Source organism: Ambystoma mexicanum, chromosome 6p (genome assembly GCF_040938575.1).
Source record: "Ambystoma mexicanum isolate Mex_15411 chromosome 6p, UKY_AmexF1_1, whole genome shotgun sequence".
Taxonomy (NCBI): Eukaryota; Metazoa; Chordata; class Amphibia; order Caudata; family Ambystomatidae; genus Ambystoma; species Ambystoma mexicanum.
Window position 1 is genome coordinate 361,439,175 of NC_090935.1, and position 18,835 is coordinate 361,458,009.

Here is an 18,835-nt window from a genome sequence, read left to right on the forward strand (position 1 = left end):
CGATTTGTCCCCCCTGGCCTGATTGCTCAAGAGGTGAAGCACAAGACAATTCAGAGAGCTGTTAGAGATATTGTTCCTGTGCCTCTGTCATGGGGACAAGAGGGAGGACGTCGGGGGACTCCTGCACTATGAATGGAAGGTCGGTGGCAGCAATGGGCAAACTTCAGATCAGCGGCACTTCGCGGTTTCAGCTTCTGGCGACCATCGCAAATAGCACCATTGCTGTCCTCGGATACCTTGATGGACTTTCCTCGCATCTGTGGTCCAGCAGTCTGTTGAGGTGGCTCAGGCTTGTTCAGTCCTGCTTCATGGGAGTCCAGAGGATCTTTATTTTTTTTTTTTATTTTTACATTTTTAAAGCGCTCACACAGCCCACAGGCATCGAGGCGCTGTTACAGGAATTGTTTTTTTTTTGTAGTTGCGTAATTGTTTTTCTCTTAGTTGCGTATTTATAATGCGCTTAAACACCCAGATGTTTCTAAGAGCGGACCCGGGGATCGAACCTGTGTTGCTTCGTGTCGTCTTGCTTCCAAGGCGCGCACATTGCCGAAGTGCTTTCCTCCCGGGACTCCTGGAGCTCGGGTCAGACTTAAAGATACTCACTCGATTCTGGTGTTCCTTTCCCCGGCAACCGGTTCCAGCAGCAGCAATGGAAGTACAACCAGCTCAGAGAGGATTTCCAGATGAGCTTGTCTTGGGGTTGATTGGACCCACCAACCCAAGGGGAGAAGTCTTCCTTTGCAGGGCTTCTCTAGTCGAGGCGAATTTGGAGCTTCAGCACAGCAGCAGGGTTTCACCGGGCAAACCATGCAGTAGGCATCTCTTCCAAGTTCTTCTTCAGATTCCTTCATCCAGTGGTCGACTCTGCCTTCCAAGCAAAAGACTGAGGGCCTCATTACACGGAAGGCGGTGGTCCAGGGTGCTACTAGCACCCTGGACCATGCCGGTAAAATACCGGCACCGCCTTGGCGGAAAGGGGATTTACCGCCCCATTCCAAGGTTGGAGGGGCGGTAAATCCCCTTTCCGCCATTGCCCTTCCCCATTCCCATTTCTGCCCCATAGGGCTCTATGGGACTGGGGAAGGCGCTAATTACGGCAACGCAATTTTGCGGTGCCGTAATTAGCTCCGAGGTCCCTTAGCGGGTTGGTATTTAACGCCTGCAAAAAGCAGGCGTTAAAACTCCAACCCGCTAAGGGACCTCGTAGTACGGCGGTAAGGGTTAACGGTCACCGTTACCATTAACGGTGACCGTTAACCCTTACCGCCGTCCGTGTAATGAGGCCCTGAGCCTTTTATGCAGGTTTCTCCCATTCATTTGCAGCCTAGCTGTCAATCACACAGCAGGGTGGCTGTCCTCCAAGGACATCCAGCCGGTCAATCACCTTTGGGTGCATCCCTGTAACCAAGGGAATTAAGCACAGGGAGCTTAGGCCACCTCCCTCACTTCCTGCCCCTGCCAGACATACTGGAGTCAGAGGTGGGCTTCACCAGTGAATCTCGCCAAAGACAAAATGAACAAAGGGACAAAACCTGGTTTGGCGCGCAGACTAAATCTCAAGAAGGACCTTTCCAACAAGAAATGGCGAAAAAAGAAGACCAGGGCCATTTTGACAAAATGGGCAGCCCTGGGTGCTTTACTGCAGCTGCAATTGCAGCCCGTGGTAGAAACACACAATGGGCCTCATTACAGGTTTGCCGGTCCGGAAACAACGGTACCGGTAAGCTTGCCGGCACCGTTGTTTCCAGACCGGAAAACTACGAGTCTGCGAGTGGGAGCCTTTCAGCCTGCTAGGTCTGACCTGGCGGGCAGGAAGGCACCCGCTCGCAGACCTTAACGGATGCACCGGCACCATTCATGAATGGTGCCGGTGCATCCATCCTTCCCATTCCCATTGAGTCCAATAGGATTTATATACACTTGTTAGTATCAAATGGGAATGGGGAGTAATATTTTCCTGCGCCTGGGAATGGGCAATTACCGGGTCTGTAATGCCCTGGTAATTGCCCATTCCCGGGTGCCGGAAAGTTAATTTACCGGCACGGCTAACGCCAGAGTCATAATAACCCCCAATGGTAGGAAAAAGTAAACCACTGCCACCAGCCATTAATTGTAGAAAGGGTAACATAAAAATGTTACATGAGAAAGTAGACAAAGGGGATACTAAGTAACCCCTCCAGCACCCTATTGTAAGAAAGTGTGTGCTGGGTCTAGAAAGTTACAAAATGTAAGTAAAGTAAATTTCACTTCACTTCTCTCGGAAACATTTTAACCAAAAGAAGGTATTTAAATCTTTGGGAAATCTTAGAGACCTCCCTGTGGCACTGCGCTGAAGGTGTTGTGTGTCACAATGTAAAGATGATGCCTATGGAGGTTGTCAGACTCCACAGTCAAAAGAAACACAGAAACCAAATCAGACCAAAACACATGAGTGAGTGAGAAAAAGGGTGTTATGTAATGTATGGGTTCCCCACGTTGTGCAGTAGCACTGCGTAACGTGTGGAATCCAAGTTGTAGTGGTTCTGGAATGCAGCCATTCCAGAACCATTATGTTTGCTGGTTTCTCCTTGGAGGCAGCTCTCCGGGGGCTCTACGAATAAACTAAGTTATACACTTGTTACAGTCTCTGTCTGTAACTTCTTAACAATTGGCGACGAGGTACCTGTATATATAAGAGCCCCCGGGACCCAGCTTGCCGGTTCAGCTGCGCCGAGAAGCAACGCCGGAAGAAATCCCGAGTGACAGCACGGCAGTGAGGGGTGCACTAAAAAGGGCTCACTTATTCCAGGTTAAGATTTAAAAAAGTCAAAGTCGAGCAAAAGAGCTTGGGGTCTCTAAGGAGGGAGGAATTAGACACTAAAATGAAAATTCTCCTTAACAATAACTGAGTGTCACTGCAGGACTGATGGGGTCTACTACCCTTGAATTACTGATGTTATTCTAAAAGTATTTATAACCTGGTTTACTCCACATGAATAGCTGACTGCCATTCTAAATGTGTTGTAGGTTTGACTCACCTCGACTACTGATTGTATTCTTAATAAGGCTATACTTTGGGTTGTATCCCATAAGTATTGATTTGTTTTTTTATAATTGTGTTCATATGATATGTTATAGTACTTATTTCAATGGATTGCTTTTCTCCCGCAGTTCCTCATCTGATAGATATTCCCTCCAGCGTCGCTGCTTCGGAAAATCTTCAACAGGGGGCGTAGTGGATCTCGACCCAGCCGTCGACCATCGGTCCGTCTTGCTCAGCGTCTGGTCGTTGACTTCGGACATGACGTCAGGTGTTGTATAAGTAGCGCGTCACTAAGCCCTGATCTCAATTCCTTTTTTCTGCGCGCTAACACACTGCTTTAGGAACACAGAGCTAGTCTCTTCAACGTTTTCGAAATTCCTTGCTGCGAGATGTCGGTCACACGAGTGTTCAGTTTCAAGCGGTGTATCGATTGTGGTACCAAGATGTCCCTAACCGAACCACACAAGTTGACTCTGGTGCCTCGGCACGGGTCACGGGACAGACGAGTGGCCGTCGTGCGCCAAGATGCAGCCGAAGTCACTTTGCGACTAAGCTGCTAAGCTCGCTCTGGGTAGACTGCCCTCAAAATCTCTGGCGCGGTCGATGGTTCAGATCTCGGAGGCCGAAACTGAGGGTCATACCCCTGACAAACACTGGGAGAAGAAGAAATGGTATTACTCGAGGAGTCACTCTCCCTCGTCCCGAAAAAAGAAAAGGCGCCACCGCCATCGTCGGCGGAGGCTGTCGACGGAAAGAGGTAAGCCGGCGGCGGGGCCTACCAGTGCCCCGGTACTGACTACGTCGGCGCTGATTAACCTTTCGAAACCGAAGATGTATGTAAGTCGGATTATCCCTGTGTGTCCATGGATGTTGCAGAAACAGTGTTTCGACCTCAGTCGACACCGACATCCACAGTTACGCCGCCGAAGGTCAATCCCTCAAAGTCGTCGGCTGTCGACAAATTCTTTACACCACAACCTGGTCCGAATTTTTCAAGACCATGACGAGTATATTCATCGAGCACGACGTCGACAACCAAGATGTCGACCCAATGTTCTTGGGCTCATGTGGGGTCGTCTATTTTGAGGACCAAAGTAGACTACAGCAAATGGCACAAGGTCTCCAAGACGCCAGTGGTCTGGACACGTTACCAGATGTAGAGTTTCAACAGTCTCAGCCTTTTCTCTACAAAGTGTCCACATTTAGAGCTCTGGTGGAAATTGTCATTGACACTCTGGGTGTACACTCAATAGTGGCACCTCCTCAAGTTTACGACCTCACTGACATCCTAGAAGGTGGTCTGTCCTCTGAACGACATGTGCCCTTGAACCCGGCCATTGCCAATCCGCTAACAACTATGGCAAACACCATGTTCTATTTTTCCCGTCAATTCCATAATTTCAGGGAAGTACAGGCCGGCTAGGGGAGACCCCTTATACCTCTCCTCTCCCCAGAAGGGCTTGTTATACAAGCTGCTACGGTCTCTTCTAAACCAGCATCATCTACGTCCACTCTGCCCCCAGACAGAGAGGCAAAAAAAGTAGATGCCCTGCAAAGAAGGCGTTCACATCAGGGAGCATGGCCCTCAAGGCGACCAATGTGGCAAGCAGTTTTGCAAAAAATACTCCTTCGGCCTATGGATGGCGGTGGAAAATGCTCCCCAGTATGTTCCGGAACGAGAGATGTGCAAGGGCTTCCTACAGCTAGTGGAGGATGGGAAGGAAGTGGCCAGGCAGTCGCTGCAAACGGGCCTAGACATCACCGACTGTGTGGGCCGGTCTATGGCGTCAGCCATAACCTTAAGGAGATATGCCTATTTGAAGACCTCTGGTTTTTCATCCAATGCCCAAATGACACTTTTGGATATGCCCTTCGAGGGCGATCTTTTCAGCCATAAAGCCGATGATTCCCTGGAACAATTCAAGGAATCTAAACTCACTACCAAATCCTTGGGTCTAGCTGCGCAGTCATCCAAACCTGCCTATAGCTTTGCTTCTAGAGCACCGGGCTACAGGAGATATGCTCCTTATGGCAGAAGAACGCAGCTCCCACCGGCCAGGCAAAGGCAGAAGCATTTCTTGCGCTGAAGAAGGGGCAAAGGGGTTTCTAGGGGCCAACAGGCAGAGTCAGCGACCCAGCCTTCGAAGCTGATTTGATTTCCCTTCTCACAGTGCACCAGTTGGAGGACGGTTGATCGAGCACATGCTCCAATGGCAGGGAATTACTTCCGATGCCTGGGCTTTACAGCTCATTCAATGGGGTTATTGTCTGACGTTTCTGAGAAAACCACCGGACAGACCACCCCCGCCTCCAATACAACCAGGACAGGAGCTCCAGGAAGATCTGAGAGCCCTTTTGCTGAAGGGTGCCGTGAAAGAGGTACCTCCTGAACAGAGAGGATTGGGTTGGTATTCCCGGTATTTCCTGGTGCCCAAGAAAGGAGGAGGTCTCCGTCCCATTCTGGACCTCAGGGCCTTTAACAAGTTCTTGAGGAAAGACAAATTCTGGATGGTGACATTGAGAGAAATTCTCCACGCTCTCGAATTTCAGGATTGGCTGGTATCAATAGACCTATAGGACGCCTATTTCCATGTGCCAATACATCAAAAGCACAGAAAGTTCCTAAGGTTCACCATAGGAGACATGCACTTTCAGTTCAAGGTGCTTTCCTTTGATCTTACCTCCGCCGCAAGAGTCTTCACCAAGCTCATGGCAGTAGTTGCAGCCCACCTCAGGAGATCCGGAGTCCACATATTCCCATACCTGGATGACTGGTTGATCCGAGGGAAGTCTGTAGAGCAGGTCTTGTCTCATCTCCAGGACACCTGTTCATTGCTGCACAAGTTGAGCTTCTCCCTTAACTTAAAGAAGTCCCACATGACAACAGTCCAATGGCTCTAATTCATCGGAGCAGTCCCAGATACCCGAGTGGGAAAGGGCTTCCCTACCGAGGAGAGTACTCAGCTTGACACAGATGGTGCATTTATTCCGGAACAATGAGCCTCATTATGAGTATGCCGGTCTGGTAACAACGGTGCCGGTTAGCCTACCGGCACTGTTGTTACCGGATCGGCACACTACAAGACTGCGGGTGGGACGGCACCCGCCCCCGGACTTTCACAGAAGCACCGGCACAATTATTAATGGTGAGCGGCCCCTGGTCAGCAATAGAAGCCAAGTGGCACATCAACAGGCTAGAATTTACATGCTATCAGGCTAGCCCTGAAAGCATACCCCGCCCTGTCTCTGCAGGGGAAACAGGTGCCCATTTTGACGGACAACACAGTGGCAATGTACTACCTCAACAAGTAAGGTGGAGTGCACTCCTGCGCCCTCTGCACGGAGGCGATGATGCTTTGGTTCTGAGAACAAGATCTCAGTCCCTGCAGTTCATCTAGCCGGCACAGAGAACAACTTGGCGGATGTCCTGAACAGGCACAGCACGGTCTCTCACGAGTGGGAAGCGTGCCAGGAAGTCCTAGAGGAGGTCTTCTCTCTTTGGGGTAACCCAGCAGTGGCTCTGTTCCAACAGGAAATACAAACTGTTCTGATCAAGGGAATTCCCAGCAAACGGTGCACTGGGGGACGTATTTCTGATGGATTGGGCCTTCCCTCTCCTATACGCGTTCCCTCCAATTCCCGTCATTCCATGGGTTCTCCGGAGGTTGAAGAGGTTTTGAGCGACCATGATCTTGATCGCCCCAGACTGGGCAAAGAGAACGTGGTACTCTGACCACTTGGATCTGTCCATCTGTCCGCCTCACCGGTTGCCTCAGCAACCAGATCTCCTAACCCAGTTGGAAAGCCGGATACTCCATCCAACCCCGGAATCCCTCAACCTACATACGTGGCTCTTGAGAGGATGAGATATGATGACTGGGACCTCTCTGAAGAAGTACTTGAGGTGTTGCTGGCTGCACGCATACCATCTACAAGATCTTTGTATGCGTGCAGATGGAGAGAACTTAAGGCGTTGTGCAGGGAACACAAGAGTGTCCACATCTCTTGCCTCACCACTGCAGTGATGGAGTTTCTGCTGTCACTGGCCTCTACAGGCCTTTATGTTACCACAGTGAAAGCATATTTGGCAGCCTTGTCTGTGTTTAAAAGATCCCCGGATCAAGGTCCATGTTTCACGATTCCGGTACTGGCACAATTCCTGAAAGGCCTTGTAAATAAGTTTCTGCCAACTCCTTTTGTTGTCCCAGATTGGGATCTTAATCTGGTCCTTACCATTCTGATGGCGGCTCCTTTTGAGACTATGCACTCTTGCTCGTTGCAGCTTCTCTCATTGAAAAAAGCCTTCTTGGTGGCTATCACATCCGCTAGGCGGGTGAGTGAAATTCAGGCCTTATGCTGTAGGCCACCCTTCTTACGTTTTTCTGAGAAAATGTTTCACTTAGAGAAGACCTGGTTTCCTTCCCAAGGTTGTGTCAGAATGTCACTTTTCACAACACTTGTCACAATCTATCAACCTTCTGGTCTTCTATCCTCCTCCTCACCCTTCTAAACAGGAGGAACGATTTCATCAGCTTGACCCTAAGAGGCCACCGAGTTACTATGTTGCCAGAACAGCTGATTTTAGGACAACTGACCATCTCTTCGTGGCTTTTTCCTTAGCCCGTAAGGGTTTGCCCATAACAAAGGAGATTTTATCCTGTTGGATAATCCTCTGCATAGAAGAGTGTTACCAGACCGCTGGGAAAGAATTACCAGCAGGCATCAGGGCCCGTTCCACAAGGGGGGTCTCCGCATCCACCGCAGAGGGGAGTCCCTATCCGGGATACTTGTCACGCTGTGACATGGTCGTCTTTACCTTCACAAAGCACTATAGCCTGGATGTGGCTCACACTTCCGATGCACGTTTTGCCAGAGCAGTTCTGCAGAATCTCTTAGTTTGACTTACTGTCTGCCTCCTTCATTTCTGCTTTGGGAGTCTATCAGATGAGGAATCTGCAGAAGAAAAGCAATCCACTGAAGGAGACATTACTGTACTGTTCTTTCTATGGATTCTTCTCCCGCAGATTCCTCATTTCCCCTCCCATCCATCCCTGCTGAGAAAGTCAGTGGTTGGTGCGCATCTTTCTATTTCAAATAACAATGACTTGGAGATGGTCCTCTGTGGCCCATTTTTCTGTCTTCCTGCCATGTCCTTAAATCAAAAGAAATTCTGACACTACTACTACTAGTGTTTCTTTTACAATTGTTCTTCCTTCTGAGGCCTGTAATAAATTAAAAAATGTTAAGTAAAGGGCTCATTAACCCGCTTCTTCTCTCTGTTTCCTATGCGGTGTGGTGCTCTAAAAAAAGAGGGAACTGAGATCGGGGCATAGTGACGCGCTACTTATATATATACATGACGCTTGACGTCAGGTCCGAAGTCGATGACCAGACGCCGAGCAAGACGGATCGATGGTCGACAGCCAAGGTGAGGTCCACTACGCCCCCTGTTGAAGATTTTATGAAGTAGCAATGTGTTACGCTCACCTGGCTCCCACAGGGGCGTCGATTGGAACTGGACAGCTGCGGTTTCCACCCACGTGACGCGTAGTGCAGAGATGACAGACTGGACTGGCCCACCTAATCTCGTCTGCTTGACCCGAAGAAGTATTCTCCTGAAAGTGGAGAAAGGGAATTAGTCACCCGTGGATTTGAATGATAACCCCCCCACCCCACTGTTCTCCCCTCTAATCACCTCCGATGTCTCTTTTTATATTCTCACCTTAGGTTTTTAAAGGATGAGCTCTCCATCCTGCGTATAATGCAGGGGCGCGTGGATAACCAGTTACTTCACTGGTCCGAAGGAATTGGAGGGTTCCAGAACAATATTGACTCTGAGGTTCCTGGCGAGGAGCCGTAAGTATATAGTTCGTAAGAGTTCAAAATCTCTGACTTTCACTCTTGTCTGATTCCTTGCAGCTTGACCCTAGAGAAGATTGCCTCGTGCGGCTGGTAAAGTTCAGGTAAGAATCTGTAGTATCCAACACTGTCCGGTAAATGACATCTGTATGTAATCTGTTGCTTTCTCCCTTATTACAGGTGCTGAGTGAGAATTACGGTGTTTTGAGGAATAATACCTCCGGCGGTAAAATCAGGTAAGTCTATTATGGTGAAGGAGATTCCCTTCGTTTGTTCTTTCGGCTCACCTGGCTGTCCTTTTGTTCCCCTTAGATGCCGGAATTCGGCAAAGATGAAAGGAGACTGCGCCGGCCCGTGGAGATGAAGAATGCCTCCGGCGGTAAAATCAGGTAAGTCTATTGTGGTGACTAATATTGCCTTATTATTCTCTCGGCTCACCTTGCTGTTTTTTATTCCTCTTAGGTGCCGAAGTTTGACGACGAAATGAAGAAGACAGAGGTGGATCGTGGAGGTGCTGCAAAGGCTGGTGAGTATAGCGCGGCGCTGCAGCAGCAAGCATCAAATAATGTCTTTCTTCCTATTCGAAGGCGCGATGGATCCAGAATCAGGTGAGGAAAAAGTATTTTTCTTGTTCTAACCTTTTTCCTTCTTTCTCCCTTTTCTCTAGGAGCTCCAGACTCGAGGCGGGCGTGGCAGAAGACTGGATGCTGGCTTGCAGGCACGGTGAGCGTTACGATGCAGGATGCAGAATAACGCGAAGCGTGAGCTGCTCTTCGGGCGTGGTTTAAATAGCCTTCAAGGTAGTCCCAGGTAAGAAGTTCCCAAGACCACACCCGAGTAAGAAAATAGTCCCTGACATTAAGTAGTCCCCCTTCAGACTTCACATTGGCTTGAATGCTGAGCAGCATGGTCTGCATGAGGTAAGTGAAAGCAAATGAGCCTGGTGCCTATGGCGCCAGGACTGACCCCTTCTATGAGCCTGGCGCCTACGGTGCCAGGACTGTACCCAGATAGCCCCTAGCCGGGGCTGCTGGGTTTTTCCCAAGTATCTGGATGCCTGCTCCTGGGACAAATGGACCTGGTCCGGGTGCCCGGGGGTAGGAATCATGACACAATGCTGGAGAGAACATCTATAAGATGGGGAATATGCGGGAGAAGAATCCATAGTAAGAACATTACGGTAAGTTAATTTCTCCTTCCCCAAGATTTATCTGGGCCTACTTGTATTTTGATAAACCATTTATTTTTACAAAACATAATTTTTCAGTGTTTCTTTGGACTGTATTTATGCTACAATTTCTTTGTACTAAGCTACAGCCCTCTCTCCCTATCAAGATTAGCCTAATTGCTCCGTCCATGCTACCAAAACATTCTCAGGTGGTAACGCCTTATACTAAGAGTGGAGCTTATGTCCTGCCTGAGATATGTTTTAGAAAACCTGTCCTAACAGTAATCATTTGGGTTAGTAAGGGCGGTGGATGTCATTCAGATGGCGACACTGGTTAAGGCTAATTGCTCCATGGGTTCTCCTGTGGATTTTACTATCTTATCCGAGGTGTCTCTGGTTGCTGCTAATCAGCTGGCACCACTTAAACACACTCTGGCACGCAAGCGCCCTTCTCAGCCACGGTTTTCTGTGGAATTTAGGGTAGCCCGATTGGCTCTAAAACAAGCTGCACGTAAATGACACTTGTTTTATGACCCTAATGAAAAGGGCGGCGTTTGGCGCACTTTCTAAGAAGTATCACACAGCTATTCAGCTGGCCAACTGTAATTATTTTCACGCATAAGGTTGAAACTGCAATCAATCCAAGAAACTATTTGTAGTAGTTAAATCTTTCTCATTCACAGCACGATTTATGCCAGTAGCATTCCCTTCTCAGTCTCGGTGTGACGTCCTGGCTAATTTCTTTCATACTAAGATAGAGGTTATACGTAACCGTATCCAAAAGGATCAAACTACTACTTCTCGGGCCGTCGATGAACTTGGTCAGCGGGCTGGTTCCAGTTGGTCTAGATTTCCTGTTTTTTCCTAACGAGGCCCTATCTACGGCCACATACCAGCTCAAATCTGCGGCTCCTTCTGACCCTGTTCTGCTTTAGTGTCCTGAAGAACAATCTGCGGGAAATTATCTCCTGGGTCACTGTAGCTGTTAACCTATCTTGTCAATCGGGATGCATCCCTGAAGAGCTCACCAAGCGATTGTGGTTCCCCTTTTAAAAATTCTTTGCTAGATGCGTCTGAACTGGCTAATTTTCATCCCATTTCTTTGCTCCCTTTCTTCATGATCTTCTTTCTTCCTTTCTTGAGTCCTCTTCTCTGCTTGACCCCTTTCAGTCGGGTTTCTGTCTGGGGAGAGGCACTGCGAGTGTTTTGGTATCAGTTGTGGACGATATGGCCAAGCTGGTTGACAAGAGGGGGACTGGGTGCCCTCATATTGCTCGAACTGTCAGCGTCTTTTGACACTGTTAACCACTCAATTTTCCTGCCCCAGCTGGCCTCAGCAGGGCTCTCAGGCGTCGTCCTAACATGGTTCACCTCCTTTCTTAATGTAAGGGGCCAATCACTATCATTACCTCTTTTTCTCTCTTCTTCTTTCACGCTGTCCTGTGGTTTTCCTCAGGGATCCGCCTTGTCCCTGATGTTATTTAATATCTTTGTCCAGCCCTTGGTTGGGCTGATCCACTCTCACGGCTTTGGGTGCTACTCGTATGCTGATGACACACCGATCCTGTGTTAAAGGAGTTTTCTTAAAGTCCTACTGGCAGTAAGACTTTAGTAAGCTTATGCCAGTGGTTGGTAGATCCCCAACTCTTGGTATCAGTTTGTACTAGCTCAAGACCTTGGTAGAGTGGCAGAGAAGTCAGGCTTATCTTAAGAGGAAGATGTGAGCTGTAGGTAAGTACATCGAATTTTAGCTAGACAGGCACAACAAAGAAGCACTTACACATATATTTATATAAAAGATATACATGTATTATATTTGCACCAGAATCACTTTAAATACTTCAGACATTTACGATAGAACACTTAGGAATACTAGATAATACACTGCAAAGGGAACTTTCACTTGTGTTTGTTCGCGGTTACATTTGATGCAACGTTAGAAAGGAGGTTATCGTATTATTGGTAATTGTGCACTCATGCAGTTTTCAACAGGTCATACGGTCATGCATTTACTCTGCAAACACATATAGAAAAGTCACTTAAAGGGAGGAAAATAAGTGGTTAGTGCAACATGAGCTTAGTTCAAGGTTCTAGAGACGGTTTCTTCGCCTGCCAAGTCTTTTAGGTCCAAAAACAACACCATAGCTAGAGGCAGTTCGGAGAGGGCTTGAAGTCTTGGCAAACAGCAAATTATGAAAAGTTCCTGTGGATTTCTTCCAGTGTCTAAAGTTATTGAAGCAGCAAGTTAGAAACTAACAAAGGAGACCTAAAAACAGACTTGAGAAGGGGACACAAGCAGCGGCTTGGGCCAAAGTTAAGAGGGTGTTGCCCTGGACTCCAACGCTCTGGAGCGACTTCTTGGAAACAGGTAAGCAATACCCTTTTCCTCACAGTACATTTGGTTTGAAGAAAGTGTTCGGGTGTGCTTCTTCGTCATGTGGCAGCTGTGGATCCGACCTCCGGATTCCTTGGTCTGGTGACGAAAGGCAGCACAATGGACAGTGTTTCTCAGCAGCAGTAGTCTCGAGGGAGGACCTGTAGCATGAGTTTCAGCAACTTTGTGGTTCACTCTGCGGTTTTGGTGCCTTTTCAGCAGCACCAACAAAGGACAAGGATCACCCGGTCAATCTTCTTTGCTTCCTGCAATCCCACACTCTGGTGAGGGGCTCTGGGTGAGTTTGATCAGATCTCTGGAATGTCCTTACGGTTTCAGCAAAGATTTGGATGGATTCGCCCTTTCCACAATGATACATTAGAAATGGGCAGCAGGTCTCCTAGTATTGGGGTTCTGCAGTTCTGGAATCTCCTAGGACAGCGGGAGATGGCTTGTTTCAAAGTTTGTCTTGGGACTGGTTGTTCTCACCAGCCAAAAGGAAGGAGTCGCCCTCTTCAGAGCTTCTCTGTCGCATAGAAAATGGGGTCAGGACAGCAGTGGTCGCTTCACGGTCTTGCAAAGGGTCTGCAGGTGTCTATGGTCATCTTCTTTTTCAGTTACTTCTGTTTCATGTGGCCGACTTGCTTCACACTCCAGAAGCCTTACCTTTTATACAGTTCCAGCACACATTCCTCTGCAATTTCTGTCAGCATTTTATAGAAAGGGGCGTTTGCCTGTCCAATCAGGACAGCTGTATCCCCCTGTGGGAGCTGGATCTATTCAGGCACTGTGGAAGACTCCTCCCCCACTTCCTGCCTACCCAGACACTCTGGAGCCTAGGCAGGGATACGTACAGGCAAAACACACACACAGACCTCCCCCTCCCAGAATGGTAGAAGAAGGGCTAACAAAGAATTAATGGTAGAAGAAGGGCTAACAAAGAATGAATGGCAAGAAAAAAGGGAGGCCCCATGTTGGTAATTGGGTGCCCCTACTGTGCACTACCGAAGTTATGGACACAGCCTGCAGTATGAAAAATACACAATAGTTGGTAGAGCATGTCCACTGCCACCAGCCATAACTAGGTGATTGTCGATCTGACTAAAAGGTCCCAGGAGCAAAGAGGAGGTTACTAAGTATCCCTTTGGCACGGACTGAAGGTGGTATGTGCCAATCTCTCAGACTATAGAGTTTTGGGAGAGATACTCTATCCTTAAGAACTGTAGTTATTCGAGGATACAGAAAATAATCTTAAAGGAGGACCCTAAGTGTCCCCAGCAACACTGCCCATAAGGATATGTGTGCTGCAGTAGCAAACACAGATGCCTTTAAGAGCTATGGGGGAGACAGACTCCATACTACAGGTAAAAATACAAAGAATAGAGTTCCAAAAGACAGAGCCCACAAGAACAAATTAGTGTAAAAAGGCTCCACTCATTCAGGATTGAAAGAAAAGGGTCCAGAAGTCCAGCAAAAGGTGCTGGGGGTCTCACTAAGAGAGGGGATGAAGCAAGATAAATCTTACCTGGATGAGCAACAACTGGCTTAAACTCAACCGGGATAAGAGTGAGGGTCCTGGTGGTGAGGGCTTCTTACTATTCTGGCTCTTGGTCTTCCTCTTTCTGGCCAACTACACTTGGTGATTTTCCTATTTCAGTGACGGTTTTGGGTCTGTTATCTTCTCTATCTATGGTCTCTTAGGTCAGCGCAGTTTTCAAAACTGCCCATTTCTCATTGAAGGTGCTTCATAGGGTTTTGCCATTTCTGCCCGCCCACCTTCGTCCGGCTGTGGTTGCCTCCCTTGTCACCAGTCAACTTGACTATTGCAACGTTCCATATCTAGCCCAGTCCAGTGGTCCGATCCATCGTCTTCAGCTGTCGCAGAATCTGGCGGCTTGGGTGGCCACGGCCCATCCTTATGGTTCCCACATTAGTTCAGTCCTTAGATTTCTTCATGGGCTTCGAGTGGAAAAAAGGATAGTTTTAGAATCCTTATGCCTGGTTCACTGTCTTACTACAAAGCTAGGTGCAGACTCCCCCCAAGATAAGTTTTTGCCATACATTCCAGACAGGGTTCTCTGTTCTTGCAATGATTGCTTGGTTGTGGTTCCCAAGTTTCGTTTGAGTAGAGTGGGAGGCTGGGCCTTTTCAGTGGCTGCCAGTAAGCTGTGGAATGATCTTCCGGCTAGCTTGAAAATTACTAAAAATCACCTGCAATTTCGCCGTCACCTTATGTTATTTTAAGCTCCGGGCTGGTATTGTTTTCTATGCATTATTCTCGCGCCAAGATGCCTTTGGTGTTCGTGCACGTTATGTTTCAAACATAATAGAACATAACATAAGGCCAGTAAATCGGAAAAAGGGTTGCAGGGATAGGGGCGCTCCTACTGAAGATCCACTGGCCATAAAATGTAACTTGAAGAACCAAAGAAGCCAGCAAAAAGGTTTAGTAGACCCACAAAGTGGGCTAGAAGAACTCTGACTCAGCTTAGGTCAGTCATCCCCAGTACCAAGCTTAAAAGCCTAGGAGGCACCCTTAATTTTAAAAAGAATTACACAGAAAGACAAGATCGTGCCTCAGGTTTGCACATCCCACCACTACTTCAGGATCCTGAGATTCGTGCTCCCTTATCACATGTGAGGACTGCCCAATAGAAGGAAGAACTATCAAATCTCAACTTATCTGCACAAACCTAACCCTACCTTTCTAAATATCAAATATCTCATGTGCAAGTGATACAGAACACAGCATCGACACCAGTAAGGAGCACTGGTACTCCATGCCACGATTGCTGAAATAACCTTCACTCATATTTATTGCCTGCCAGTAGCACCCATAAAGACCCTCTGCCTCCCCTGAAAAAGCATCAACCAACCAAACAATACAGTATGCCGCCTCGGGGCAAAAATCGAACCAGATCCTATACAGCTCAGGCATAGATTTCAAGTACAGGTATCAAGGGGATGGTGCCACAGAATGACAGGTATGAAAGAAGCATGATGCAAGCGTTCACACCGTTAGCAAGTACCAGTGTTTTTTTGTTACATAAGGCCACTCAATTGCTACTGTTCAGACGTAAGATCACTTTACCTGCAGTACATTACGTTCTGCTTCTTCTCCAGTGAGGATATCCACTTTCTCCATTTTAATATTTCGATGTGACTTCGATGTGCAGGCAGCAGCTGATTCAATCAAAGTTGTTTCACAAATTTCACTTGTTTCTGACAAAAAAAAAGAAGAGGCGATGAGAGAAGAAAATAACATTTTATTTATTTTCATTGAAGAGTAATATTATGTGGCACCAAGATAGTTTTAAAATAGTTGTATCATGTTCAGGCTGCTCAGCTACAAATAATCCAAATATACCAGACAGAACCAAGGCCATTACTCAATGACGTTAATGGGCCTGATGGACACTGTACTGCCAGCATATAAAGACCTTGAGCCCATCTTGTCTGCCCACCCAGTTTAGCCTCAAGATCTATTTTTCAAACTGATGTGCTGTAATGTCATGATGCCCCTGCAGGTGAGATAGCTGGGCTTTACACAAAACTACAGCATAATAACATCATAGCCTACTGACAGACCTTGCAAAGTTCAAGCAAAAAAGAAAGACCTTGGCTACAAAGCCAGCGGTGTGGACTGCACTCCCAATCTCCACATAGTGGTTTATAATGTTCTCAATTATTAGGGAACAGTAGTCTAAATACCAAAATCTTCAATGTTACTTTATTCTCTAATTGTTGTCTTAGAAAATAATTCGTTATTCATCAGTTAGTAGCAGATGCATGTTAGGGCCAATGCATTTTGGAGAATACTGTCCTTCATCAGGGCCAGTGCATTCTTCAAATTAGGTAAGGTGATTACAATTCATTATCCATAACCAGTCGATATACATTAACATGGTCCACATGACCATTGCATAGTTCAACAGAAAACAATGTAAATTTGGCGCACAGCGCGCATCGGTATCAATGTGTGCAAATCCGTCATATACAGTGCAAGCACAAATATATCCAAGTTAGACAAGAAGAACAAACAGAAGTGACATTATTCAGTAATTAATACGTACATTGTGAGACATTATGTTGGTAGGGAAAAAGAGAAACATTAGCTAAAACAGAATTTGATATGGCCATGCTCTATAAAGAACCAGACCGGTTAGTGGACTAACCTGTTGATGATCACAAGTGCAAATGTATCTGCAAATTTACAGTAAGCACAATGTCACTGTAGGTGATTAAAAAGGTAAATAAGGCTGTGCGACGCATATTGAATACTTAGTGTCTTACCACTATGTCAATTCTGGGACCTACATGAGATAGGAGTATTTGCAGTAAAATGACAGTTTTCCACGTGTTCAGATACGTTTTCCCTGTAATGATGCCACTGTATTAAAATACGGTTCAATTTGTCAACGATCGTATAAAATTACGGTTACATTTGTCAACGATCGTATGCTATCTTGATAACAATGATTTACGCATGAGCCCTTCCGACATGGTTCTTCCCCACAATTTCGATCTGTCTACTCGTCAAAAGCCTCGGAGACACGTTGTGTCAAGCAGTTGTTAATGTGGACAACCAAGCGTTGTTATGGAAACTGAAGAGGTTTCTAATGTTAGATGCGGTCGGCCATCTTGGAATGGCACGATCGTAATACTAGTTAACGGTCAATTTCAAAAAAGGATTTTAACTGCGATTATCAATAGTAATTCATTATAAAATTTAATTCAGGAAGTAACCCTTAAAGCTAAAGGGGACTCTTACAACCAGAGAGTTGAGAATACCAGATACAGTTCGAGAGAACTCTTCGCCATACTCGGCGAGCTAGAATCTCCTGCCCCTACCCCTGACCAATGCATCAAGGATAGGAAATGGTGTTCTAATATCCAAAACGCCTTGGCTGACAAAATTACGCTTCTCACAAAAAAAAAGAACAACAAAAAAAAGAGGAAGTCAAGAAATCTAAACTTAACCATGACTCGCCCCTAGCCGATCACCCAACTACAAAAAAGCAAACTGCACAGAAATTTGCCTTCACACCTCTGACCTCATCAGAAACAATCAAAATGATAAAAGGTCTTAAACCATCAAGATGTAAAGGTGACACTTGCCCCGTCACCTGCATTAAAGACTGTGCCAATGAGCTGGTTCCATTCATCACCACGCTCATAAACAGTTAATTTGCTTCTTGCGAAGTGCCCGACGACCTAAAAGAAGCATGGGTACTACCATTGCTAAAAGAAACAACGCAAGACCCTAACATCCCAACCAACTTCCGACCCATCAACACGGTACCATTTCTCTTAAAAATATCAGACCGCATAGCCTACCTACGGATTTAAACGTTTCTGGAGTCTAATAATCTCCTTGGCCTCAGACAGTCTGGTATCTGCCCAGGCCACGGAACGGAAACAGGACCTAAAAACACAAATGGACCAGATCAAGGACAAAGGGGACCTCTGCATCCTCCTTCTGCTCTGCTCGACTTGTTGGAAGCATTCAATCTGGTCAACCACAAAATTCTAAGTAACCATCTAGCAACGGCAGCCCAATTCTCCCCTGAAGCTATAAAATGGATTGAATAGTTTCTATCCAATCGCACCACGAGGGTCTTCTCTGCCTCATCAGCAGCTACCCCAGCCCTAATCTCATGTGGCGTACCTCAAGGTTCCTGTGTCCCCCCACACTATATAATGTATTCACCAAGCAGCTTCTCGAACAATTAGACAAACTTGTTGTCACATAGATTAACTATGCGGCTGATACCCAAATACCCCTACCCATCACAGGCTCCTACAACACTGACTCTAACACTCTCAACTAAATTTACCTCACGATCCAATCCTGGATGGCGCAAAATGAGTTATGTCACAATGATGCGAAAACTGAATTACTCGTCATAGGAAGTAACTCTAACCTAAACAAGTTATCACAACGTTATAAATCCTTTAACCTCGACGATAACACTATCAACGTTGCTAAAGAGATAAAAACACTAGGTGTCTACATCGACTCAACTCTTACCTTAACAAGACAGGTCAATGCCATTATCTCCTCAGCAGTGTACACTTCTAAATTAATCAGAACCAGCAGACCTTTCCTTTCTGCTAATAACTGTATTACGCGGGCAAGAGCATTGATCCTCCCCAGGATCGATTATTGCAATTCCCTATTTTCAGGATCCAATGCTAGAAACATTAGCAAACTTTAAGTTGTGCAAAACAATGCATTCAGAGCAGCACTAGACATACCCAGAAAAGAACATATTTCATCAACTAGACGTTCTATTAATTGGCTCCCTGTACGAGACAGAATTAAATTCAAAGTCCTCTAACTCACTCACGAATGCCTCTCTAATAATGCCCCAGCATACCATAGCAATCAAATTGCCGAAACCCAATCTAA

General features: G+C 46.7%; 1 protein-coding gene across 3 annotated transcripts in view; it reads right to left on the reverse strand.

The window, feature by feature from the left end:
* Positions 1 to 18,835, reverse strand: part of RANBP3L (RAN binding protein 3 like) — a 235,833-nt gene that overhangs the window by 77,554 nt on the left and 139,444 nt on the right. For all 3 annotated transcript variants that reach the window (XM_069627137.1, XM_069627138.1, XM_069627139.1), the window contains one exon: positions 15,515 to 15,645. In XM_069627137.1, the coding sequence (XP_069483238.1) occupies positions 15,515 to 15,645 (131 nt within the window). The remainder of the gene's footprint in view (positions 1 to 15,514; positions 15,646 to 18,835) is intronic.